Source organism: Rhinolophus hipposideros, assembly GCF_964194185.1.
Source record: "Rhinolophus hipposideros genome assembly, chromosome: 8".
Taxonomy (NCBI): domain Eukaryota; kingdom Metazoa; phylum Chordata; class Mammalia; order Chiroptera; family Rhinolophidae; genus Rhinolophus; species Rhinolophus hipposideros.
In genome coordinates, this window is record NC_138054.1 from 59,516,598 (window position 1) to 59,544,337 (window position 27,740).

The following is a 27,740-nucleotide window of genomic DNA, read 5'->3' on the forward strand; positions in this document are numbered from 1 at the left end:
TGAAGCTGAAGGAGTTCATCACCAATAGATTGGCCTTATAAGAAATATTAAAGGAACATCTTTAAGCTGAAATGATAGTAACAGGAAAACTTATGAGAGTGTAAATCTCAGTGTTAAAGGTAAATATATAATTAAATTCAGGGTAATCTAATGTTGTAATGGTGGTGGGTTAATCACTTACAGATTTAGTATGAAGAGTAAAAGACAAAAATAGTAAAAGTAACTATAATAGTTTGTTAATGGATATGCAAAATAAAAAAGATGTAAATTGCAACATCAAAAACAAATGGGGGGTAGAGTAAAAACATAGAGCTTTAGAATGCATGCAAACTTAAGTTGTTACCAACTTAAAATAGACTATTACATATACAATATATTTTATGTAAGCCTCATGGTGACCAGAAAGCAAAAACCCATAGTAGATACACAAAAGGTAAGCAGAAAGGAATCTGAGCATATCACTACAGAAAATCATCCAATCAGAAAGGAAGAGAGCAAAAGAAGAAGAAAGGAGCAAAAGAATTATAAAACAGCCTGAAAACAATTAACAAAATGGCAATAAGTCCATACCTATGAATAATTACTTTAAATATAAATGTACTGAATTCTCCAATCAAAAGGTACAGAGTGGCTGAATGGATATGAAAACAGGACTCAACTGTATGCTGCCTACATAAGACTCAATTTAGCTTCAAGAACACACACAGACTGTAAGTGAAGAGAAGAAAAAAGAGATTCCATACAAATGGAAACCAAAAGAAAGCTGGGGTTGCTATACTTATATCACACAAAATAGACTCCAAGGCAAAGACTTTGATAAGACACAAAGAAGGACATTATGTAATGATAAAAGCATAAGTCCACCAAGAGGATATTACACTTGTAAATATTAATATTTCTGCACCCAACATAGGAGCAACTAGATATATAAAGTAAATATTAACAAACCTAGAGGAATAAATAGATAGCAATACAATAATAGTAGGAGACTTTAATACTAGGGTTTCCAAATTCCCGACATTTTGGAACCTTTGGGAATTGAGAATAGGAAATCGTATTTCGTGAGAACTCCTGAAATAATCTTTTAAATTTAATTTTCATTGATCATCTGTATAATGGCTATAACAGTAAATGTTAATAAACAAAAGCCATAGAGAAGGTGGGGCAACCGGGATTCGTGGCCCTGGTGCAGTCTTTCAGAGGTTTCGAGACACTCCTATACGTAAAAGGTTGATGCAAAACCTGAATAAATAAAATTTCCTACATGGAGGTCCACCGGAATTTCATGACTAGTGCATCTCTTGCCCTGAGTGCTAAACAGGGGTCACTACGGTATCATTTTGGCTAGGTTTCTGTTATATTTCAGGTTTTCTCAAAATATAAACAGTGTAATTAATACAAACTTTATTTAACCAAACCTTATAGTATACAGTAAGTTTTTACATATATCACACAATGTATTAACATTCCCAATCTCATTTAAATATTAAGTTAAACATTAATAGACAACAAATGCAAATATTATTCGTTTGAAAATTTAAAAAATACTTCAAATAGTTTTTGTCATTTTTAAAATGAAACTTTAAGAAACATAGAACATTAATGGCCTGATCAGACAATTGTAATCTTCTCTTTGTAACAAATATACTTGATGTGGAAAAATTTCTTTCATTTTCTGTAGACGTTGGTCGAATTGTTATGAGTGCGTCTAAAAGCATCTTCAAGTCAAGAGTGAGAGAATGCATTGCTTTATATAAACTCATTTCCTTCCTTAAAGAAGCAAGTATTTTGTCTGCATGCATAGGGCTAGGCTTTGATGTCGAAATTGATATTGCTCTAGTCAATTTACACTTCATATCAGGTTCTGATTTAATGTCAGAACTCTCTGTAAGGACATCCTTTATTTCTTCTCTTGAAACTTCTGCTGTAAATGTTCCTTTAAAAAGTTTCCATTAATGACTTCGCCAATCATGTAATTTCATTTTTACTTGACAAGGCAAAAAATTTATCCTCTTCCATCTCACATAGACAACTAACGTTGCTCAAGTACTTTGGGAGAGACACAAAATCTCTATTTCTACGTTTAACCAATTCAAATTTAATTTCCTTTAAAAGCATTAAGAAAACATTAAGAAAGACCTATATTGTGCAGCGAATATTTATAGCTAAAAAGTGCCACACAACATTATATAAGATTGGAAATTATTGTAACATTGGAATAAAATATTCGCAGTGCAAGTTGTTTTTGAATAGACTGACTTACCCAGAGTAGCTGAGAGAGCCAAGAACACTCACATACTTCACAATCGTCAGCCACAAACAAACTGATCGAATGTGGTTCATTGATGGATACGTTGGATATGCAAGATAAAAAAACCTGTTCCTTAAAATGTAAAGTAGTATCGGCCGTCACTTTGTGGAAGCAATTCATCGTAGAGAACAGAAAGCAGTTTGTATTTACACAGAGAAATATTTATTTACACAACCCAGGATTTGACTACAATGTCATATTAGGGAAAACTACCTTAGATTTCCTTAGTTAGTTCACCTGAAGATGACTTTGTAGTCAAGTCCTGGGTTGTGAAAATAAATATTTCTCTGTGTAAATACAAACTGTTTTCTGTTCTCCATGATCAAATGTGCTCGATTTACAAGAGGTAAAATTAGCTGGTCATGTGATATCTGATTCTGGTGTTGCTCATGCTTGTCTGGTGGCATGTAACATTGTCACACAATGTAACTTTAGATAGTGATAAATAGGACAAATGTCTGAGATTCATTGTGAGTAGTACGTTTATTTCCCATTGTGGGTTTTACTGGGTTCAAGGAGCCGATTTTCCCAATTTCCCGACCAACTTTTCTCGGGATTCGGGAACAGGAAAGCGAAAAAAATTCCCAAGAACGGTGGGAAGGAATTCCCGCCCGGAAACCCTATTTAATACCCCACTTCATCAATGGGTAGATTATCCAGGTAGAAAACCAATTAGGAAACATTTCTCTAATGATTGGTGATATTGAGCATCTCTTCATGTGCTTGTTGGCCATTCGTATATCTTTGGAGAAATAACTATTCAACTCCTTTGCACATTTCTAAATTAGGTTGTTTGTCTTTTTGTTGAGTTGTAAGAGTTCCTTATGTACTCTGGATACTAGACCCTTATCAAACATATGATATACAAATATTTTCTCCCATTATATGTTTCTGTTTCACTGCTTGATAATATCCTTTGATACACAAATTTTTTAATTTTGATGCGATCTAATATATACATTTTTCTTTTGTTGCTCATGCTTTTGATATCATACAAGAACCCATTACCAAATCCAAGGTCATGAAGATTTACCCTTACATTTTTTAAAAGAGTTTTATGATTTTAGCGCTCATGTTTAGGTTGTTATTCCGTTTTGAGGTAATTGTTGTTTATGGTGTGAGGTAGATATTCAACTTCCTTATTTTACATGTGGACATCCAGTTGTCTTAGCACCATTTGTTGAATAGACTGTTCTTTTCCCATTGAATGGTTTTGCCACCCTGTCCAAAAATCAGTTGGCCACTGATGTATGGGTTTATTTCTGGACTCTCAATTCTGTTATGTTGGTTTATATGTTTATTTTATGTCAGTATTGCACTGCTTGGATTACTATAGATTTTTAGTAAGTTTTGAATTTGAGAAGTGTAAGTCTTTCAACTTTGATTCCCCCCATCCCCAATATTGTTTATTCTGAGCATCTTTCAGTTCTGTATGAATTTGAATTCGAGGACTAGTGTTTCCATTTCTATAAAAAGGGCTGTTGGAATTTTGATAGGGATTGCACTGAATCTATAGAATACTCTAAGTAGTGTTGTCCTCTTAATGATATTGGATCTTCCAATCTATCAACATTGGATTTCTTTTCAGTTATTTCGATCTTTTACAATTTCTTTTTAGCAGTGTTTTGTAGTATTCACTGTACAAGTCTTTCATTTCTTTGGTTAAATTTATTCTAAATATTTAATTCTTTCAGACTATATTATAAATGGAATTATTTTCTTAATTTACTTTTCAGATTATCCATTGCTAGTTATAGAAATACAACTGAGTTTTGTGTGTCGATCTTTTATCCTGCAACTCTGCTGAATTTATTAGCTCTAATAGTTTGTGTGTGTGAGTAAATTTGTTAGGAATTTATATATATGAATATATATATTTGTGTCATCTGGGAATATGGATAGTTTTATTTTTTCTATTCCAATTTCAAAGGGTTTTATTTCTTTTTCATGCCTAATTGATCTGGCTAGCATGTCTAAGATAATGTATTAGAAGTGGCAAAAAAGTGGGCATTCTTATTCCTGATCTCAGGGCAAAGGCTTTTAGTGTTTTATCATTGAGTGTGATTTTTGTTTTGAGTTTTTCATAAATATCTTTTATCGTGCTAAAGAAGTTTCCTTTTATTCATAGGTTAAGCATTTTTATCAAGAAAGGCCGTTGGATTTTTCAAATACTTTTCTGCGTTATCTGAAGTGGTCATGTTTTGTTTTGTTTTGTTTTGTCCTTCAGTCTGTGAATGTGGTGTAATGATTCCTATATGTTGAACCACCTTTGCAATCCTGGAATAAATCCCTCTTTATCATGGGGTATACTCTTTTAATATGTAGCTAGTTCCAGTTTGCTAGTATTTTGAGGATATTTGCATCTATATCCACATTGGATATTGGTCTCTAGTTTTCTTGTGCTCTCTTTATCTGACTTTGTTAATAGGGTGATGCTGGTCTCAGGATTACTTAGGAAATGTTTCCTCTTCAAGTTTTTGGAAGAATTATAAAGGATCGTTATTAATTCTTCTTTAAATGATTGGTATAATTCAACAGTGAAGCCATCAGGCCATTGGCTTTTGTTTTTGGGAGGCTTTTGATTACTGATGTAATCTCTTGTAAGTCAATTTGGATTTTCTATTTCTTGAGTCAGTTTTGGTAGTTTGTGTATTTCTAGGAATTTCTGTGTTTCATCTAGGTTGCCACATAAGTTTTCATGGCATTATTTTTATATTTTTGTTCTTTAAGGTCAGGTAGTAACATCCCCACTTTCACTTCTGGTTTTAGTAATGTGAGTTTTATTGTTATTATTAATCTAGTTAAAGGTTTGTCAATTTTGTTAGTCTTTTTGAAGATTGAACCATTGGCTTGTTGAGTTTTATTGTTTTTCTATTCTCTATTAATTGCTAATATTTATTATTTTCTTCCTTTTGCTCGTTTTAGGGTTTTTTGTTTTTTGTTTCCTGTTCCTTAAAATGTAAAGTTAGATTATTGATTTGAAATTTTCTTTTTAAATGAAGATGTTTCCATCTATAATTTCCTTTTTGGTTATAAAAAGATATTTGCATGATTTTCAATCTTTTGAAATTCACTGATGTTTGTTTTGTGGTCTAACACATGTTATAATATATTCCAGAGAACATCCCATGTGTACTGAAGAAAAATGTGTATTTCTGTTGTTTCTTTTTTAAGTGTCTGTTACAGCTAGTTTGGTTTATAGTATTTTTCAAGTCCTCTATTTCCTTATTGATCTTCTTCCTAGTTGTTCTGTCCTTTATTGAAAGTAGGATATTGACACCTCAAACTATTATTGTAGAACTATTTCTCCCTTCAATTTTTTCTTTATGTATTTTGGAAGCTCAGTTATTAGGTGCACATATGTTTATCACTCTTATACCTTCTTGATGGATTGTCCCCTTTATCAATATATAATGCTGTTCTTATTCGTTCATAAAAATTTTTGATTTAAAGTATTTTTTATCTGATATTAGTATAGTCAGCCAACCTCTCTTTTGGTTACTAATTGCGTATTTTTCCATCCTTTTATTTTCCACCTATTTGTATCATTGGATCTGAAGTGATTCTGTTATAGATGGAACATAGTTGGATCATGTCTTTTTATCCATCTTGCTACTCTCTGCCTTTAAATTGGAGAGTTTAATCCCTTTACACTTAAACTGCAAAAGTAATTGCAGTTTAAAAGGTTAAAAATAGTTGGAAAAACCACAATTACTTTTGCACCAAACTAATATCATACCTTTCCCTCCCTCATTTTCATTACTGGCTTCTTTTGTGTTTAATTGATGTTGTTTATATTGTACTGTTTTGATTCCTTTGCCATTTCCTTTTCTGTATATCTTTTAGTTCTTAGTGGTTACTGTAAGGATTACAAATAACTTCTTCAATTTGTAATAATTTGTTTAGAATTAATACCAGTTTAGCTTCAGTAGTACACAAAACTGTGTTCCTGTACAGCTGCATCTCTCCCCCTTTATGTTGTTTTCACAGTTTGCATCTTTATACGTTATGTGCCCATTAACGTCAATTTATAATTGACAGCACTTGTCTGTTAAACCATATAGAAAAAATGTGTAGTTACAACCCAAAACAGAATAATACTAGCTTTTGTATTTACCTTTATCAGTGTTCTTAATTTCTTCCTATAGCTTCCAGTTAATGTCTAGTGTTATTTTATTTTCCTCAATGGACTCCCTTTAGCATTTTTTGTAGCCTGGGTCTAATAGTGACAACCTCCTTCAGCTTTTGTTTATTGTGGAATGTTTAGTTTTAATTTTTCCTGTTTTGAAGGACAGTTTTTTTTGTTTGTTTGTTTTTGGCTTACAGGTGTTTTTCTTTTTTCTTTTAGCACTTTAAATATGCAATCCCACTGCCTTTTGGCTTTTGTACTTTCTGATGAGAAATTAGGTGTTAATCTTATTGAGGATCACTTGTACAGATAAAATGCTTTTCTCTTGCTACTTTCATGATTCTCTTTGGATTTTGATAGTTATGTGTTTTGGTTTGGGTGTCTTTGCATTTATTCTTCTTAGAACCTTTTGAATTTCTTGAATATGTAGTTTCTTTTATCAAATTTGGGAAATTTTCACTCATTATTTCTTCAAATATTTTTTCTGCCCCTTCTCCCTCTGGGACTCCCTGTTATGCATATGTTGGTACACTTGATGGGATCCCACATATTTTGTAGGCTGTGTTCATTTTTCTTTGTGCTTCGTACACTGGATACTTTTAGTTGACCTATCTTCAAGTTCTCTGATTTTTGTTTCTGCCTGCCCATTGTTGCTATTGAAACCCTGTAGTTAATTTTTCATTTAAGTTATTGTACTTTTTAGTTCCAGAATTTCTTTTTGGTTCTTTTAAAAATGCTTTTCTTTTTATTGAAATTCTCTATTTGTTGACACATTGTCCTCCTGGTTCCATTAGCTGTTTGTTTCTTTGAGCTTTTTGAGCATATTTAAGATAATGATTGAAATTGTTTGTCTAGTAAATCTGATGTCTGTTCTTCCTGACAGTTTCTGTTAATTTCTCCTTTGAATGGGTCATACTTTCTTCTTTTTCAGCATGCTTCATAATTTTTTTGAAAAGTGGACATTGTAAATATTATAACATGATAACTCTGGCAATTAGATTATTCCCTGTCCTCATGGTTTGTTTTGTGTTGCCTTCTGTGAGTTGTAGTTTTCTGTTTAGTGACTTTTCTAAACTATTTTTGTAATGAGTGGTTTTTGTCTTAGTCTTGGGCTACCATAACAAAATATCTTAGAGCAGAAATTTATTTTCTCACAGTTCTAAAGGCTGGAAGTCTGAGGTCAGTGTGCTAGCATGGTTGGTTTCTGGTGAGAACTCTATTCCTGACTTGCATATGGCCGTTTTCTTGCTTTGTTCTCACATGGGGCAAGGGGAGAGAAAGAGAGAGAGAGAGAGGCAGGAAGGGAGCAAGAGAGGGAAGGAGGGAGGGAGGAAGGGGGGGAGAGTGGGAAGGAAGGAGGGAGAGAGAACACATGCAATCTCTGGGGTGTCTCTTCTTATAACAGGCGCTAATCCCATCGTGAGGATCCTAATTAGCTCATCTAAACCTAATTACCTCCCAACAGCCCTATCTTTAAGTGTCATCACATTGGGGCTCAGGGCTTCAACATACAAATTTTGGAGGGGGTCACAAACGTCCAACACATAATGGTCTCTGAAATCTCTTTTTCTTTAGCTGTGGTTTGCTAATGTTAATGTGAGAGATTTCCTTGTACCTGGAGTGAAAAAGAAAATAGAAAGAAAAAGGAAGAATGAAGAGAAGGAAGAAAATCTTTTTCCAGTTTTTGCAGACTGGCTCTGCGTTGGGGCACTCTAATGCTTAGCCAGGCAGCTCACAACACTGTCTTAGCCTTCACTTCTGGCTTGTGCTGAATCTAGAATGAGCCTGTAGTTTTATCAGGTGTTCTCTGAGTAGGTGTGCTGCCTTGGACATGTGCATAGCTCTCCAAAGTCCGAACGTGTTTTTCACTGTCCTAATTTTCCAAAGAATCTCTCTTCGCAGCTTTTCCTCCGGGTTTTTGGCATGTCTATTGTTTGCCTTAATTGTAATATTTTGTCCCAAGTGGCAGTGAGTTTTTCATTTGTCTTGAAATGTTTTTGAGGGATGCCCTCTGTGTAGCTGCTTTTCTTCCTTAAAAGAGTTCCAAGTTGATGAAACAAAGGAGAATGCCTCGAGTCAGTCTCCTGACTCAGTGGAACCAGGAGAGCTAATGGAACCAGGAAGGCTACCTGTAGGTAGCCCTACACAGGTGACAATGACAAACACAAATGCTTTTAGAACACCGTCTACTGTACTCTCTTAGAAGAGGGATCAGCATCCAACTGTTGGAATGTGGGCTAGTGTATTCAAGATTGCCACTGATGCAATATACAGATGATGTATTATAGAATTGTACTATACTTGAAATCTATATAACCTATAATCTATATAACATTATTAACCAATGTCACCCCAATATATTTAATTTATTAATAAATTATTATAAATAATTAAATTAAATTAAATTAAATTTTAAAAAGACTGCCACTGTACCAAGAGTGGGGAAGGGGAAATGAAAATGAGGCAAAGCTTTCATTGTTTCATTGTTTTCTTCATTGTTTTTAAGTCACCTTTTCTTGATTCTACATTTCTTTGTTGCTGTAAACCTTTGACTGTTTTCTAGAGTTCTGACAAAATTGAGTCTGACAGTTTTTGCTTAGTTTTTCGATTTTTCTATGGAGACATGGGCTCTTGGAATTACTTCCTCCACTGTTTTTTGGGGGAAAAATGATGTCATTGAGGAAGTGTATTTTTGCTTGCACTTTCTGGTCTTTGCTGCTGTTGGGCTTGCTGTGTACTCCCTGTAGTTTTTATCTCTACTTCCTCCTGTGCAACTTCTGCCCTATCTTATCTGTTCTTAGCAGCTTTTGTTAGTATATTGGAACCTTTGGATTATCCCTGTTTTTATTTAGTTTAAAATGAAGATTACTTTTTAAAATATTGTCTTACTTGTTTGCCTTTGTTCCTTTTATATGGTATTCAAGATTCAAACTGTTCCCTTACCTCTCAAAATTCCCCCTATTCCCACTCCAAACCCCTGGTAATCATTAATATGTTTTCTGTTTTTATAACTTTATCTTTTCTAGAATGTCCTATAAATGGAATCATACAGTATGTAGTCTTTTGAGTCTGGCATATACTTAATGCATTTGAGATTTATTCACATTGTTTTGTATTATCAGTAATTTGTTCATTTTTATTTCTGAGTGGTTTTCTATTGTGACTGTATAGTTAGATGACATTTGGAGTGTCCTAGGTTTTCAGTGATTATGAATAAAGCTGTTGTGAACACTGACGTATAATTTTCATATGAATGTAAATTTTCATTTCCTTTGGAGAAGTACCTGGGAGAGGGATTGCTGTGTCATAACTCTCTAAGAAACTGCTAGCATGTTTTTCAAAGTAGCTACATCCTTTTGCATCTTCACCAATAATGTATGAGAGTTCCATTTCTTCTGAACACTTACCATCTTTGATATTTTCAGTATTTTGGATTTTAGCTATTCTAATGTATGGAAGTGGTAGCTCTCTGTGCTTGTTTTGCATTTCTCTAATGACTAATGATGTTGAGCATTGTTTCATGTGCTTACTCTCATATGTGTATGTTGTTTGGTAAAGTTTATATTAAAATCTTTTGCTGTTTATAGTTTTTTTTAAATAGAGTTTTGGGAATTCCATATTACATATGTTATAGTTGTCCATCAGAAACTTTTTAATAATGTTGTTATTGGCAGTTTGAGATCTAGAGGTCATCCTGGGCTCCAACATTTAAACATACTTTCTTTTCTTGCTTTTCATTTCAGTGTAATGTAAATTTGCTTGTAATGAGCAATTTTCAAACTATATGTATAAAATGCTCAGAAGTGCCAGACATTTAATGTCTTGGCTTTATTCATATACCTATTCAAACTTAAATTATGTGTTATGCTGTTTACCTTTCTAAGATTAATTAACCTCCTCATTCTCAAAATTATATCTAAAATTCTTACTTACTTTGTTTTCAGGCATGTACTGGCATTGAAAACATTGATGAAGCTATTACATTGCTTGAACAAAATAATTGGGACTTAGTGGTAAGTACTTTATCCTTATTTCCAGCTTTATTGTACTATAATTGATATATAACATTAAGTAAGTTTAAGGTGCATGTGATGATTTGATACATGTGTATATTGTAAAATGATGATACTAAGGTTAGTTAACACGTCTACCACCTCACATAGTTACTTTTTTTGGATGTGGGAGAACTTTTAAGATGTAATTTCTTAGCAACTTTCAAGTATATAATACAGTATTATGAACTATAATTACTATGCTGTATATTATATCTCCAGACTTTATAACTGGAAGTTTGTACCCTTTGACCACCTTCACTTTTTCCTCCTGCCCCTTGCAACCACCAGTCTACTGTTTCTGTGAGTTTGGTTTTCTTTTTAGATTCTACATATAAGTGAGATGATGCAATATTTGTCTTGCTTTTATTTCAAGTATGTATTTCTAACCAGTAATCAAATTTTATGAATTTTTGAATGTCTTTAACATTTCTTATAAATGCCTCAGTGTACCATAGCCCATCTATAACTCTGATCTGAATGAATAAAATCTAAATGTTATATCTTTAATATGAAGTTCATATTTAGTTATTAAATTACTAAATTATGAATTCTTATATAATTTAAATATTTTTAAAACTTCTCTTATCTTACTATGTATTAAGATTGATCTTCCCTGTAATGTTGTGGTGGAGATGCTTGGAAGGAGAGAAAAGTCAGACTTGTCTGAAAACTCTGATGTTTCCCTCGCACTTCCTGGCAACCTCGTGATGATTACTCTTTTCTAGAACTGTTAAAGAAGTGGCATTCTGCTGTGGTTTTCCTGATGAACTTCAGGCAGTTTATTATAAAAGTGGTGTAGCTTTTTGGTTGGGGGAGGTGGCAGGAACTCAAAGCACAAGGCCCAGCGCAGTACTACACATTCACAAAATTGTAATTTATTTACAACTGCACAGCAAACTAAAAACGTCTAACAGTATCAGAGCATTATTGGTTGTATTAGGGTGGCACACGTGTCTCTCATTGCCTCTGAAATCCTTAAAAAGTCTGACTTGCAATCTAGATGTGCTAATTTTCAAAAGTCAAAACCCGAGGTGTGTACTTAAAACAGAACTGAGATGGAGATGTAGGTATATTCAAATTCATGTGTAGACTTATATAATCAACTATCAGTTACCTATGTGCTTTGTGTAGATTTACTACTGTTGATTTTTTTATTCAAAATATAAGCATTTATTTTCAGCTTGAAAACATAATGATGGTTTTTGTAATGAAATGAGAAAATATAGAAATTTACAAAGAAGAAATTAATAACACCTTTAATCCCATCACTTAGAGGTAGTAATTGTTTAATATTTTAGTGTATATTATTCCACCTTTTAATTATCTGATTAAGTTTTTTAAAATACAAATGAGATAGTACTCTTTCTACTGTTTTGTAATCTGCATTTTTGCAGAACAATTTATCATGAATGTTTTTCTGTCCAAGTAAATGTGACTGTTCCTCATTCTTTTTTATTTTCCAATTTTTTTTTATTGGGGAATTTTGGGGAACAGTGTTTCTCTAGGGCCCATCAGCTCCAAGTCGTTGTCCTTCAATCTAGTTGTGGAGGGCGCAGCTCAGCTCCAAGTCCAGTCACCGTTTTCAATCTTTAGTTGCAGGGGGCGCAGCCCACCATCCCATGGAGGGAATTGAACTGGCAACCTTGTTAAGAGCTCGCGCTCTAACCAATTGAGCCATCCAGCTGCCTGTTATCATTCTTTTTAATGTTTGCGTGTCATTTCATGGTGTAGTTGTAGGATACAAATTTTAACAATCAGTAGACATTTAGGAATTTTGCAGTATTTTGCTATATATATTACTGTGGAAAACATTCTTGTACGTACATTCTTGCATACTTAACCTATTATTTTTTAGAAGATATTAAATAAATTCAATTCACCATTGAATTTCTGGGCCAAATTGTATACATACTTTTACGTTTTTATATACTGATAATTATATTGTCTTCCAGGGTGGTTAAAATAATTTAAATTTCTGCCAACTATATATGTTTTGAGATTGCCTATTTCATTAAACCAGTGTATTCTTAATTGTTTTAAATGTTCTGGCACTTGTCAAAACTTACAAATAGTTGTATGTCTTGATACCAAATCCATGCTTTTAGCACTGTACTATACTCTTAACAAAGCAGAATGTAAGTGACATGTCCATGATTTATGTGGAGGAGAGGGGCAGGGGCAGCAACTTATTTGGAATGATATTCCCAGGTTTCTTGTCTTGAAGTTCCTTTTGCAATAGCAAGGGCATTGCTTTATTTAATTTACATACATTTAGGGTATTTTTGGAGAGGCTACTGTTGAGGTTAAAAATGTCACCAGGCCACTCTTGAATGGTGCTGATAAGAGGGCTACAAGACGGAGTGAAGGGAGGCTATGGACTGGGAGAAATGGACTCCCTGATGTGAGAATCACCATTTGGGGGGTGCATAGAAGTTCTTTCCTTGTCTCCTTCTTATTGGTCCATGTTTGAAGGTTAAAACATTTGTTGGTTCTAGATATTTTCTCAATCAATCTATCTAGAGTATTGCAAAAAGAGAATTTTCCCAGATAGTGTTAAATAATTGAATGGTACAAATGCTCTTCAACTGTTTTTGAGTTAATTGATTTTGGAAAATATTGTAATAGCGCTTGTGTTAAAAACACTGGTGTTATATTTCTGCAGAAATGCAATCTTAGGCTGTATTGAGCCCAAGCAAAAGCATCAGGCTTTCACAACCTTAAAACTTTGGCTTTCTTTTAAAATAATATCTCCTATCTGGCTTTTCTACACAAGTAATCCACTTTTCTCCACAGTAGAGCTTTTCTGTATAACTATCTTGTTCTATAAATTCTCTCATTTCTCCTGTTTCTATACTACGTGCATATTACATTGTGGTTTTTTTAAAAAAAATGAAACTTAAATATTTTGAATAACCCATTACTTTTTCAAATTTCTCATTAGGATCATGGAACTTTTTATATGGATTTACTATATTTTGCCTGTTTATTATGTTTTGTATTTCTAAATTGTGATTATCACTGCCCTGTATTTTATGAGCCTTATGGAACAGTTCATATTTTGAGTTTTTAACCTAGGACATGTCTGTATTTTAAATTTCCTGTGCATATCAGTTAGATCTCTTCAGTGTTTTTGTGCAAATTTAGTGTAGAGGAATGTGAGATAGGCACCACAATCTGGAATTGTGATGAATTTTTAAAAATCCAATAACAAAAAACTCATTCTGTCAGTACTATGTGCTTATAGTGTAATTTATTCTAGATACAATGGGGGCTTAAAAAAGTATAAGGTGCCTAACTTTGAGACGTGTACTGAAAAATTGATTAAGACATATAGTCTTTTATACATGTATGTTATACTCATAAGTGGGAATAACTTTCTGAAAAAATAATGATTGTGAATATTTCAGCTATAAAGATATAGACACACAAATAAAAAGTATTCTATATGAAAATATAACCCAGTGCCAGGAATTTCAGTCATTAGTCACTTTCCCTGATTCTGCATCTTATTTTCATTATATACAAGTGGTTATCCATAAGCAGTGCTTCCAGACCCTATGTTTTAAGTACCCGCAGTTGATTCTACTTATTTTGAGGTAGTTGTAACTTGGGTTATATATGCTAAAATTTAACAACAAAATAACGTGAACTTTAATACTATTGGGAAGCATGTCAGGCTGCTGTTTTACTTGACATGAAGCCTGTGGTACCACCGCCCACCCCGCCTCTGTCGACCTCAGACTTTCATTCTTCACATGGTCCTGCACTTACAGTTGAGGTTAAAGTCATTACAGTTGATTCCTTCCTTGCAGATGAGTATTTTCAGTTGATATCCAAAAAGGTGAATATGGGAAACCTATTGCATTAATGTTGAATCAGGAGCCCTGGCTTTTCAAACCTGTTGTCATTATCTTATTAAGTATGGCCTAGGTCAAGTTACTTCTCTCTGAATTTCTTCATATAAAATAAGGGGTTTGGACCAGATTATACTCAAGATGCCTCAATACATGACTATTTATGAAAAATCTATTTACGATCTAATTTCTCTTCAGTTTCTACAAAAAGCAGTCAACTATGTATAGTAGTATAAGCAAACATTTTATTAGAACTTTATAAGTTTGAAACACTTGCACACATACCATTTTGTTTCATCCTTTTAACAACTTTGTGATGTAGATAATGGCTGGAAAAGATACTGTCACTTGTTTCACAGGTCTGTATATATGAAACTCCTTCAGTAAATCGTATTTTCCAATAAGGCCTAGGAGATCCAGGGAAAGATATTTGACACGTACTTGGTAATCCAATGCTAAGTGAAATAAAGTAAAAGTAAACATTAACCTAGCTATACTACATTTTAAGTCCCTTATGCTTTTAGGAAATGATTTTTGAACTTTGCAATCAAAGTGTGCTCTGGTTTGCTGCCTCTGCTGACATAGCTGTTTTGTTGAAGAAAGACTCTATTCAGAGGACTTGTATTTATCTTTAACTACATGTTCCAACTTAAGGCAAAAATGAAACAAATCAGCCTATTTTTGGATTATTACTGAATTTCTAGTCTTCAAAGATAATATTGTATTAATAGGAGCTTATAATAAAGTTATAAACACTGAGGAGTCAGACCCAAGGAAAGTTATCATGTACATAATCAGTCTCATTTTCAGAATCGTTGAGGTGCTTTGAAACATTTCCATTCCACTAATTTTCATTTTTGAAGAAATGTATCTTAATGATCATCCTAAAATTCCTTAGAACAGTTTCTTCCACTACCCTACTCAGGATGTGGCTATAGAGTTCCTCGAATGTGCACTGCTTTTCTACTTTATACAGTGTTATGAACACCTGCAGTTTCATGAATGAACTAGTCTAACCAGTGACATAATGAGTCTCTGTCACCCTCAGAAAGCAGCCAAGCATTGAGCGCTGCCCTTCATCAATGGCCATTAGACACTGGCTTATATTTGCATGGATCCTTGCTATGACAAAAGAGAAGTTACTGTGAAGGAATATCTCGTCATATCAATTTCTCTTCCTTTGATATAACCTTCTTTGTATCCCTGTTTTTAAGGCTCTATAAGCCCATTATTCTACAGAAATTTTGAATTTCTCAGTTTGTCATTTGACCACCATTCCACCTCTACTGTCTCTCCTTTTATTGCGAGTCTACTTTGTGCTAGGTGTCATGTCAAGTGCTTTACCTATTATTATTTTATTTAATCTTCACAGCAGTCCCAAAACGTGGATAGGTAGTTATGATGTTTATTTTATAGATGAGAAACTGAGGTCCAATGACGTTAACTAAACTGTACATGCTCACACAGCTGATAAGGGGTAAAACTGAATTTGAACCCAGATCTGTCAGTCCATAAACAGTTTCATAGCTTTAAAATCATGGTTTCAGGTTACTGGGTTTTCTGTACCCAGTGTTTTATTCTTTTCTGAACTTCCATGTTTTTCTTTCTACCTCTCACAGCTAATTTCACATCGTCAAGTGAAAGAGCTTTTGCTATAGTTATGTAGTGGTACTTTACTTTAAATGTGTTTATGCTTTGTTTTAAATATATTCTAAGATTCTAGAGGAAAGGAATTGTGTTTCTTATTAATTTTGTCTTGGCACATGGTAGTTGCTTATAAATGCTTACTTGACTGATTGAGTTTATTATTAGTATACTTATTTTTAAGTCTCTTTTTCATCTCCATCATTTGAATATTTGAAAAATCTTTTCTGTTAAGACGTCTGACTCTTACTGTTATTACTGTTCCTTATCTGGCAAACATAAGGTTTGAGGAAAGAGGAAAGGATAACCAGATACTCGAGGAATAGGATTGGGCTGATTTCATTATCTCACAAATAAAATTTAGATGGTCTCTACCTGTTATAGCTTTCTGAGAAATATTTTTCACAAACAGATCCTTTCCTTTGCAATTTTTTTAAAGCATCTTATAAAAAAAATCTGTTTTCCCCCTTCTGTTTATTTGTGGTTGTGCCATTCTACCATAAAGAAAGCTATCTCATCATGTAGCCCAACCTATTTCAAATGTAACCCAATCTAATTCAAAAAAAGAATTGTTTTCTGTCTTTCAAAGGAAAACTTAAGTTTTTTACAAATGTGAAATTCACAGTATACTAAACTCACAGTGGTTTACAGTATCTAATCAGAACTGTTGGAGGTCCACATTTTTTCACCTGACTGCGACTTGACTTTCTGCTTATTTTTCTCATTGGATTTTGCTCCATATGTTGTTATTTTTCCTTGAAATATAGTTCTAGAATTACTGTATTGCAGGAACAAAATGCCTCTTATAAAAACCCATGGTAGGTAACAGTTTAGAAGCTTTAAGACTTAGTAAAAAATGTGGATTGTTAATCATTTAGGAAATGATATGCCCATTGTTAAGTGAAATTTGGAAATGTGGAAATGTATGTATTGTTTTTAATTTCTAGTACTACTTAGCTAATCTAAGCTTCAGAGCACATCAAACTGTTTAAGTGCAATTGTAAGGAGTCCATGCACTGCTATGAAACCAAGCTAAAGGCTTTATGCTGACTTGGAAAGAAGTATATATGCTACTGATGGCTTGAACATTTAAAAGAAAGTAAAAATTTAAATGGTTTTGTTTTTTAAATTATTCAGTTCAATCAGATGCAGTTTGATCTTGATATTTTAAAGCATGCTAACCTACACTTAGCTTGATTATTTTAAAAACGGGTTTATTTTCAGCAAGTTGCCTTGCTATGCCATTTAACTAATTTATTTCTATTACTGGGAGTGGTTTAAACAAAATATCATTGCAGCAAAGTTAGTGGTTTAGCACACCTGTAAATTTGATGACTTGCAGTTCCTCTTGCAGGTTTCAAGGATAAGCTGACATAAATCACTGTACGCTTGGAAAAGAAAAAATAATATGGCTAGTTTAAGTTCCTGTTTTTACAATTCTTTATATTTATACTGACAGTTAAAAATTTTTGCTACTTAATGGTAATGTAATTTCTTAAAAAATTTAGTTATATTTCTATATTTAAGTAAAATGGAAATTAAAATGTTTAGACACATAATTTTGTATTTTCTTTTTATTTCTCCCCAGGTTTTCATTTTCATTTTCTTTTGAATTACAGAATTTTTTTTTTGTTTTGGTGAGAATGCTTAAGATCTATTCTCAGTAATTTCATTCTCTTATAATAATCTATTGTTTGATTTTGTTGCTTAGCTTGTATTTTGTTTAATTTGATGTTTTAGTAATTTAAAAAATATTTTTGGTGTATTCATCTAGTATGTCTTTCTTGCACATGGGTTTCTCTCAAACCCATACTTGCTCTGTGTCTTAAAAAAAATCATAGCCAAGCTTAAACTCTTTCTACATGGTAAATGGTGGTAAACATAGTTCCAGAATTGTTCGGATACCAAGAAACTCCAAGAGTAACCACATTTTGTCTACATCCACTTTAGTGACAGGAAACTGAATAGTGGAGCTGTTCTTTGAATGCCTCTGTTTTAGAATTTGGGCCATCTTCCTTAGCTTAATGTAAAAGCCCTCTACCATTTAACCCTGTCTCTTATGAATGAGCTTCTGTAACTCAGAAGCATGTATGACTTAATGTTGACAAATTAGCCTGTAATCTCAAACACGGCATGTGTATACCTACCACCAGGCTTTTGCTTAAAGGTCTCCCATGGATTTTTCTTCCCCTCCTCTTCTTGACCATCCAGATTTTCTCCTTACTTCAGGGCTCACCTGAAGTCAAATCCCTTTTATTTCCTAACAGCCCCTTTTCTGAGTGGGGACACCTGTCTCTGAAGCTTTGTATCTCTTATTGTGGTATTATTCTTTGAACACTTAGCCTTTACTACATTGTTCTTCTTCCCTTCACCCCAGCACGTGTACCACATAATTCTATACTCCTAGGTCTGTATTGTAGGGACATGGTAAGTCTAATAACACTCTCACAAATTCTAGGCTTGAAGTTTGGGAGTTTTTTCTTAGGGATTCATTTAATGCACAGAGGATGAATATTTTTAAAATGCATAATGACTGACAGCAACGTGTTTAGAACATGAGGATATTTAAAAATGTTAAGGAATTGCAGGAGATGAAAAATAATGCAGAATTCTTGATAACCTTTATTGAGCTTCTCCTAACGTTAACATCTTACATAAGCACTCTTGGTAATTTTGGTACAATACTATTATAATACAGTAGTACTATTGTACTGTTGGCACGATACTATTGAATAAACTACAGACCTTGTTTGACTATCACGAGATTTTTCTGTTAATATACTTTTTTGGTTCAAGATCCAATCTAAGGCCTACAGTGCCTTTAGTTTTCATGTCTCCATAGCTGCCTCCAATCTGTGGTAATTCCTCACTTGTTTTTTGTTTTATGACCATGACACTTTAGAAAGTACTGATTAGGTATCTTGTAGCATATTCCTGAGTTTGGATTTGTCTGATGTTTTCTCATGATACACTGAGCTTAATTAACTCATTCTTGGCAAGAGAACCACAGACGTGATTTTGTGCCTTTTTCAGTGTAACAGGAGGTGCATGATGTCAATGTCTCATTACTGGTGATGTTGCCTTTGACACTTGGTTAAGGTGATGATGTCTCCCAGGTTTCTTTAGGGTAAAGTAACTGTGTTTCCTTTATAATTAAATTAGTAAATATCTTGTGGGGAGATATGTTGAGACTATACAAATAACCCATTTCTCATTAAACTTTTGCCCATTAATTTTATCTGCTCTACTGATTTGTCATTATACATCTTATAAAATTATTTCTTAGTAGTTGTCCTAGGTTTTACGATAAAATTTTAAGACAATCAGAATCTACATTTAAATAATATACTACTTTATGTGTAGTTTGATGGCCCTACAACGTTGTAGTTCCGATTCTTCTTACCCTTGTTTTGTACTATTTATTGTTGTCATGTATTTTAGTTTTCATATGCTATAAACACAATATGTTGCTGCTTTTTTTTTTTTTGCTTCAGATAGTTATCTTTTAGAGCAATAAAATGTGAGGAGGAAATATTTTTATTTCACTTTCATTTGTTTCATTTCTTTTGTATAGATACAAGTTTTTGTCTGGTATATTCTTTCTTCATGAACTACTTCCTTTAATATTTCTTGTAAAGTAAGTTTGTTTGCTGGCAATAAATTCTCACAGGCTTTTGTTTGTGTGAGGAAGTTTTTATTTCTTCTTCATTTTTGAAAGATACTTTCAATAGGTATGGAGTTTTGGGTTTACTTTTGTTTTGTTTTGTTTTCCTCCAGCACTTTAAAGATACCACTCTGTTATCGTCTAGCTTGCATGGTTTCTGGAGAGAAGTCTGTTGCTATTCTTATATTTATTTCTCTGGCTCTGAATATAATCTTTTTCCTTCTCTCTGGCTGCCTTCAAGATTTTCTCTTTGTGTTTATTTTCAGCAGTTTGAATATGGCTTGCTTGAGAGACAAAGAGAGGGAGGGAAGAAAGCAGGGAGCGATGAAGCTTTTGTAGCCCTGATTGATGTTCTTAGATTTGTGGTTTTGAAGATTCTCTTTTTGTTGTTGTTGTTGATACTAAATTCATATGACACACAGTTAACCATTTTAAAATGTACAGTTTGGTGGCATTTAATGTATTAACAGTGTTGTGCAAGTACTAGCTTTCTTTAGTCAGTTTTGAAAATTCTTGGTCATTATTTTTTTTTGGTGTTCTTTTCTTTATCTATTTTTCTGCGTTTCTGACTATACATATATAAAAGTTTTATTTTGTCCTACAACTTTTGGATGCTCAGTTCTGTTCCCCCCCCATCTTTTTTTCCTATGTGTTTCAGGTTTTAGTAATTATTTTTTTTATTATAAACATTTTTTTATTGTAGTGAAATATACATAATGGAAAAGTTACCATTATAACCATTTTTTTAAAAATCGTAATGTTTTTATTTTATTTTACCAAAATTAGATCATATTGTATATACTTAATATGCTTGTTTGTAAAATATACTTGTTTGTAACTTACTTTTTTACTTAATATGTTTTCACATCTTTCTTTTATAAATTGCATTTATTAGAGTGACATTGATTAATAAAATTATATAGGTTTCAAGTATATAATTCTATAATACATCTTTCACACCCAAAGTCACATCTCCTTCTGTCGCTATATACGTATTTGACCCCCTTTACCCTTTTCTACCTTTTCTTCTCCCCTTTTCGCTCTGGTAACCACTATACTGTTGTCTGTATCTAAGAGTTTTAATTTGTTTGTTTGTCTTGTTCATTTGTTGCTATCAGTTTTATATCCCACATATGAGTGAAATCATATGGTTCTTGACTTTTTTCCTTCTGACTTATTTCACTTAGCATGCTATTCTCAAGATTCATCCATGTTGTCACAAATGGCAGTATTTCATCTTTTCTTATGGCCGGAAAATATTTCATTTTGTATACATATGTACCACATCATCTTTATCCAATCATCTATTGAAGGACACTTCATTTGTTTCCATGCTTTGGCCACCGTGAATAATGCTGCAGTGAACATAGGAGTACATATATCTTTATGAATAAATGTTTTCAAATATTTTGAGTAGGTACCCAGAAGAGGGATTGCTGGTCACATGGTAATTCTGTTCTTATTTTTTGGGGAACCTCCATACTGTTTTCCGTAGTTAACCATTTTAAAGTGCAAGTTCAGAGGTATTTAGTGTATTCACAGTGTTGTGCAACCATAGTGGCTGTACCAATTTACATTCCCACCAGCAGTATATGAGGGTTCCTTTTTCTCGACAACCTCTCCAACATTTGTTATTACTTGTTTTATTGACAATAGCCATTCTAACAGGTGTGAGATGGTATCGCATTGTGGTTTTGATTTGCATTTCTATAATGGCTGGTGAAGTTGAGCATCTTTCCATATATCTGTTGGCCGCTGGTATGTCTTCTTGGGAGAACTGTCTGTTCAGGTCCTCTGCCCATTCTTTAAATTAAATTTATTGAAGTGACATTGGTTAGTAAAATTATATAGGTTTCAGGTGTTCAATTCTACAATACGTCATCTGCATACTGCATTGTGTGTTCACAATCCAGAGTCAGTTCTCCTTCCATTACCATATATTTGACCACTTGACCCTCTTCTTCCACCTTATCCTCCCACTTACCTAACCATTAAACTGTTATCCATGTCTGTGAGTTTTGTTTGTCTTGTTTGCTTGTTGCTTTCAATTTTATATCCCACATGTGAGTGAAATCACATGGTTCTCAATTTTTTCCATCTGACTTATTTTGCTTAATATGATAATCTCAAGATCTATCCAGATTGTCACAAAAATGCCATATTACCCAAAGCAATATACAAATTTAATGCAATCCCCGTCAAATTCCCAGTGGCATATTTTAAAGAAATAGAACAAAAAATCATCAGATTTGTTTGAAATCACAAAAGACCCCAAATACCCAAAGCAACCCAGACATAAAAGAATAAGGCTGGAAGCATCACACTCCCTGACTTCAATTTATACTGTAAAATGACAATCAAAACAGCATGGTATTGGCAGAAAAGCTGACAGACCATTGGAATAGAATTGAGAACCCAGAAATAAACCCACATATACATGGGCAGATAATTTTTGACAAAGAACCAAAAACATACAATGGAGAAAAGAAAGCCTCTTCAATAAATGGTGCTGGGAAAATTGGAAAGCCACAAGCAAAAGAATGAAACTAGATTGCTATCTGTCACCATATACCAAAATTAACTCAAAATGGATTGAAGACCTAAGCATAAGACCTGAAACAATAAACTGCATAGAAGAAAGCATAGGTACTAAACTTACAGGCTTTGGTCTTAGATGGGATTTTATGAATTTGACCTCAAAGGCAAAGGAGGTAAAAGCAAAAGTAAATGAATTGGACTATATCAAACTGTTAGGTCGGTGCAAAAGTAATTGTAATTTTTGCAATTATGTTTAATCTTAAACTGCAATTACTTTTGCACCAACCTAATTGAAAGGTTTTAGTAATTTATGTATACTTATCTTTAAGTTCACTGATTCTTTCCTTGACTGTGTCAGTTCTAATAAGCATGTTGAAGACATTCTTCATCTCTGTTACTGTGTATTTTCTGTCTAGCATACTTTCTGTCTCTGCTGAAATTACCCAGTTGGTCATATATGCTGTCCATTTTTCCATTAGAGCCTTTAACACATGGATCATAGTCATTTAAAATTCTATCAGGTCTAACATCTGTATCCTAACTGAGTCTGTTTCTGGTGATTCCTTGTCACTTAGAAATGTGCTTTTTTTTTGGTCTTTTGGTATGTTTTGCAATTGTTTATTGAAAGCTAGACATTTTATTTAGGATAGTAAATAATTTTTGTGTGTGGAAATGGGCATGCATTTCTGTATGCTAAGACTTTAGTGCAGGTATTTGAGTTGATCTAATTTTGAGTTGGATTGGGTTTGAGATTTATTTCTTTAATGGCTTTGCTCAATACTTGTGATACCTTGTGTTTAGGGTGTTGACTAATTTGCTTGAGATTTTTTTTTTAATGTTCGCTCTATCATCAGCTTTTGGGTTTCCCTTTGAGGTGTGCTTCAGAGAGAGGGTGCCTCTTGCAAATTACTTGCTCTGCTAGCTAGCCTTGCCATGGGGACTGGAGGGCATTCTGTTGTTGTGATAATAATACTTCAGTCTTCTGAAGACATGGAGTCCCTGGGTCTTGGGTTTGTGGGCTTCTCAAAGCTCCTATTTTTTGTCAGCTCTGATTCAGAGCCCAGCATGTTTTCTTGCCCCCTCTTCCAGGGGAAGAGGGTCAACCCTGACCCCCCACCCCTTTTCTCTTCTTCTGGTTGCCATGAATATCATCAGTGCCCTAAGGTTTTAATGTTTGTTGCCCTTGTCCCTTCAGATTAAGGCTTTTGTTTTGTGAGGGAGATGGGAGGGTCTTTACAGAGTTTTGTGCCCCTCCAATGTCTGCTTCTCTGCTCCCTTTGTTCTGCACCTTAGTGGAGACTTTCTTAGGACTTTGCCAATTTTTTAATGTGAGCACTTGTTGGTCTTCATTGAGAAACCCCCTACATTTGCCTTACCTGTCTCTTCCCAGAGCACTGTTAGTCTCCACCAATTTGTCAATCACCCTTGTGTAACTCTTACCCTAGTAAGCCAGCAGTCCTATCTTGTTTCTGTCTGCATGCACCTACCTTAGATTTTGGGCTAGTTTTTTGCCCTGTGACCTTAGCATTCCAAAGGGCTCCAGAAAAGTCATGAACTTGCGTTCTCTCTCTCTCTCCATTATAAGGTTGGGAGCAATACTCTTTCCAGTTCTCTAATGATCCATTGTCATTTTTTTGAAAACCTCTGTGATTTCAGTTTGATTTCTTCTTTCTCCAATACATGTTTAATACATGGTTTTAAAGCTTCTGGGTACAAGTCCCTTTCTATTTTCTTATTATTGTTAGTAATTTTTTGTTTCATTGTGTTGTATTCAGAGAATATTGTTTATAATATTTCTACTTTGTGGAATTGTTTCCTTTGACCTAATGTGTGATTTTTGTGTATGTGTCGTTTGCTTTTGAGAGAAGGTATGTTCTCTATTACCAGAATGTAGAGTTTAATACATATCCTTAAGATCTTCTATCTCCTTTCTTTATAAATCTGTAGTTTTTAATTCATGAAGTTGGTTGCTGTTTTAATTCATGCATACATATTTATAAGAGTAATATCTTCATTGTGAATTGTGGCTTTTAGCATTAAAAAATGACCTTTGTCACTTTTAATGCTTTGGATTTCAATTCTATTTTGTTTAATATCAGATGGCTACCCCTACTCCCTCTTTTTTGTTTTCATTAGCCTGATATTTTAATTTTTATTTTATTTTTACTCATTTTGAATTATTTTGTATTAAGTGTATCTGTTGTGTATATCTCTTATATGTAGTTGAGTCTTCTTTCATGAGCCAAATTGAAATGCTTTTCTTTTAATAGATAAGTCTCTTCATAGGCACTAATATGATTGCAGTGTTGGTGTTCCACATTTGGTATTCATAATATTTTATAATTATGCATGCTTTGTTGTATTTGCTATATTTTTTATGAGATGTATTTTATGCTTTTATTTATTATTATTTTTCTCGGTATATAAGAAGGCTTATGTTTTTGTTCTTGGGGTTACTTTTATTTTTAATTAAGTTTATTGAGGTGACAATTGTTAGTAAAGTTACATAGGTTTCCGGTGTACAATTCTGTAATACTTCATCTATATATCACATGTGTGTTCACCACCCAGAGTCAGTTCTTCTTCCATCACCATATGTCCCTTTTACCCTTATCTACTACCCCCTTACCCTTTGGTAACCACTAAACTATTGTCTATGTCTGTGAGTTTTTGTTTTTTTGTTTCTTGTTTTTTTGTTGCTTTCATGTGGTTACTTTTATATTTAACTTTTTTAATGCCCTTAGTCTCATGTTTTTTAGTCTCTTATTATGTGATTTATCAATTTTTTTTTTTTTTAGAAAGTGTGATGGTAGTATCTTTCTTTTTTTAAAAAAAGATTTTATTGGGAAAGGGGAACAGGACGTTATTGGGGAACAGTGTGTACTTCCACGCCTTTTTTCCAAGTCAAGTTGTTGTCCTTTCAATCTTAGTTGTGGAGGGCGCGGCTCAGCTCCAGGTCCAGTTGCCGTTTTCTAGTTGCAGGGGGCACAGCCCACCATCCCTTGTGGGAGTCGAACCGGCAACCTTGTGGTTGAGAGGATGTATTCCAACCAAATGAGCCATTCGGGAGCTCAGCAGCAGCTCAGCTCAAGGTGCTATGTTCAATCTTAGTTGCAGGGGGCGCTGCCCACCATCCCTTGCGGAACTCCAGGAGTTGAACCATCAACCTTGTGGTTGAGAGCCCACTGGCCCATGTGGGAATCGAACCGGCAGCCTTCGGAGTTAGGAGCATGGAGCTCTAATCTCCTGAGCCACTGGGCCAGCCCTGATTTATCAATTTTTATTGTATTCTTTAAGCCTACCTTTTGCCTATGTAGCAGTCAACGTACTTATTCTATTTTCCTCTTTCCCTCTTCCTTCTTCCATGTAAAAAATTGCATTATTTATACTTTTTCAAAACATTTAAATTTACCCATTAGTCTTGTACCCTTAATCCTACCTTTGTTTTTGAAATACTCATCATTGGTCCTTTTACTAAAGTTTTCTTGGTCATTGATTGATTGGAGGAGGCTCTTTCTTTGATAGATTTCTCAAGAAAGGCTGATGGATGCAGAATTCCCTAAGTTCTTGTATGCTGAAAACTATTTTTCTGTGACCCTGATATTTGAAGAACACCTTGGCTGCATATAAGATCTTTGATTCATGTTTTCTTTTTTCTTTAAAAACTGCCTCGCTGTTGCCTTGCTTTTTATATATGTTTGGACACCCTGATGCCAGTCTTAATCTTTTGCTTTTGTAAGTTATTGATCTTTGCCTGGAAGCCTTGAGGATTTTATCTTTATGTTTGTTTAGTAGTTTTAGTAGAATACGTGTCAGAGTTGATCAGTCTGGATTAATTTTCCCCAGGAATCCAGTGAGCTAGTCAATATATAGATTCATGTCTTTTTTTTTTTTTAAATTTATTGGAGTGACAATTGTTAGTGAAATTACATAGATTTCAGGTGTACAATTCTGTATTACATCATCTATAAATCCCATTGTGTGTTCACCACCCAGAGTCAGTTCTCCTTCCATCACCATATATTTGATCCCCCTTACCCTCAGCTCCCACCCCCACCCCCCTTACCCTCTGGTAACCACTAAACTATTGTCTGTGTCCATGAGTTTTTGTTTCTCATTTGTTTGTCTTGTTCTTTTGTTGTTTTTGGTTTATATACCACATATCAGTGAAATCATAGGGTTCTCTGGTTTTTCTGTCTGACTTATTTCGCTTAGCATCCTACTCTCAAGATCCATCCATGTTGTCACAAATGTTCCTATATCATCTTTTCTTACCGCCGAATAGTATTCCATTGTGTATATATACCACAACTTCTTTATCCATTCATCTATCGAAGGACATTTTGGTTGTTTCCATGTCTTGGCCACCGTAAACAGAGCTGCAATGAACATTGGAGCACACGTGTCTTTATGTATAAATGATTTCAAATTTTTTGGGTAGATCCCCAGGAGAGGGATTGCTGGGTCATATGGTAATTCTATTCGTAATTTTTTGAGGAACCTCCACACTGCCTTCCATAGCGGCTGCACCAGTCTGCATTCCCACCAACAGTGTATGAGGGTTCCTTTTTCTCTATAGCCTTTCCAACACTTGTTACTATTTGTCTTGTTGATGATAGCCATTCTGACTGGGGTGAGGCGATATCTCATTGTGGTTTTTATTTGCATTTCTCTGATGATTAGTGATGTTGAGCATTTTTTTATGTCTATTTGCCATTTGTAAGTCCTCTTTGGAGAAATGTCTCTTCAGGTCCTCTGCCCATTTTTCAATTGGGTTGTTTGTTTTTCTGTTGTTGAGTTTCATGAGTTCCTTGTATATTTTGGATATTAGACCCTTATCGGAGGCACTGTTTGCAAAAATCTTCTCCCGTTCAGTTGGTTACCTCTTTATTTTGTCGATGGTTTCTTTTGCTGTGCAGAAGCTTTTAAGTTTCATATAGTCCCATTTGTTTATTTTAGCTTTTACTTCCATTGCCTTTGGAGTCAAATTCATAAAATTCTCTTTGAACCCAAGGTCCATAAGTTTAGTACCTATGTTTTCTTCTATGCAGTTTATTGTGTCAGGTCTTATGCTTAGGTCTTTGATCCATTTTGAATTAATTTTGGTACATGGTGACAGATAGCAGTCCAGTTTCATGTCTTTTGGTTTTTCTGGAAAGCTCTTTTAGAGCATAGTTTTAAATTTTAGTTCTGTTCCATGGCTTTGTTTTTTGTTTTCAAGGACTTAACAGTATGAATATTATCTTGTCTTTCTTCCACTTCTACTACTTTTTCTCTGTTCCTTTTTACTTTTTTTCATAATATTATTTTCATTCTTTTGCTTGTTTTCCTGCCTTTCTTCAATGTCCCTCATTAAATTTTGTTGGCATCTATTTTCCCTTGGGAACCTTGTGATTTATTCTTCATTTCTGAGAGAATTTTGTCTTTTTCTTTTTTCCCCGAGTTTCATCAAATTCTTTAATTTCTTCCTGCGTTTTTCTGTTGTTGTTCATAGTTTTTGAATTTTCTGTTTTAAGGTGTTCTTTCATAATTCAATAAAATGCTT

General features: G+C 33.9%; 1 protein-coding gene across 2 annotated transcripts in view; it reads left to right on the forward strand.

Annotated features, from left to right (window-relative positions):
* FAF1 (Fas associated factor 1) overlaps positions 1-27,740 on the forward strand; it is a 389,289-nt gene that overhangs the window by 35,549 nt on the left and 326,000 nt on the right. The window contains exons 2-3 of one of the 2 annotated variants that reach the window (XM_081054992.1): positions 10,385-10,453; positions 10,715-10,795. Coding sequence is in view for 1 of the 2 variants with exons in the window: in XM_081054990.1 (XP_080911116.1) it covers positions 10,385-10,453 (69 nt within the window). In the remaining variant the exon portion in view is untranslated. The remainder of the gene's footprint in view (positions 1-10,384; positions 10,454-10,714; positions 10,796-27,740) is intronic. The other variant, XM_081054990.1, reaches the window with a different exon arrangement.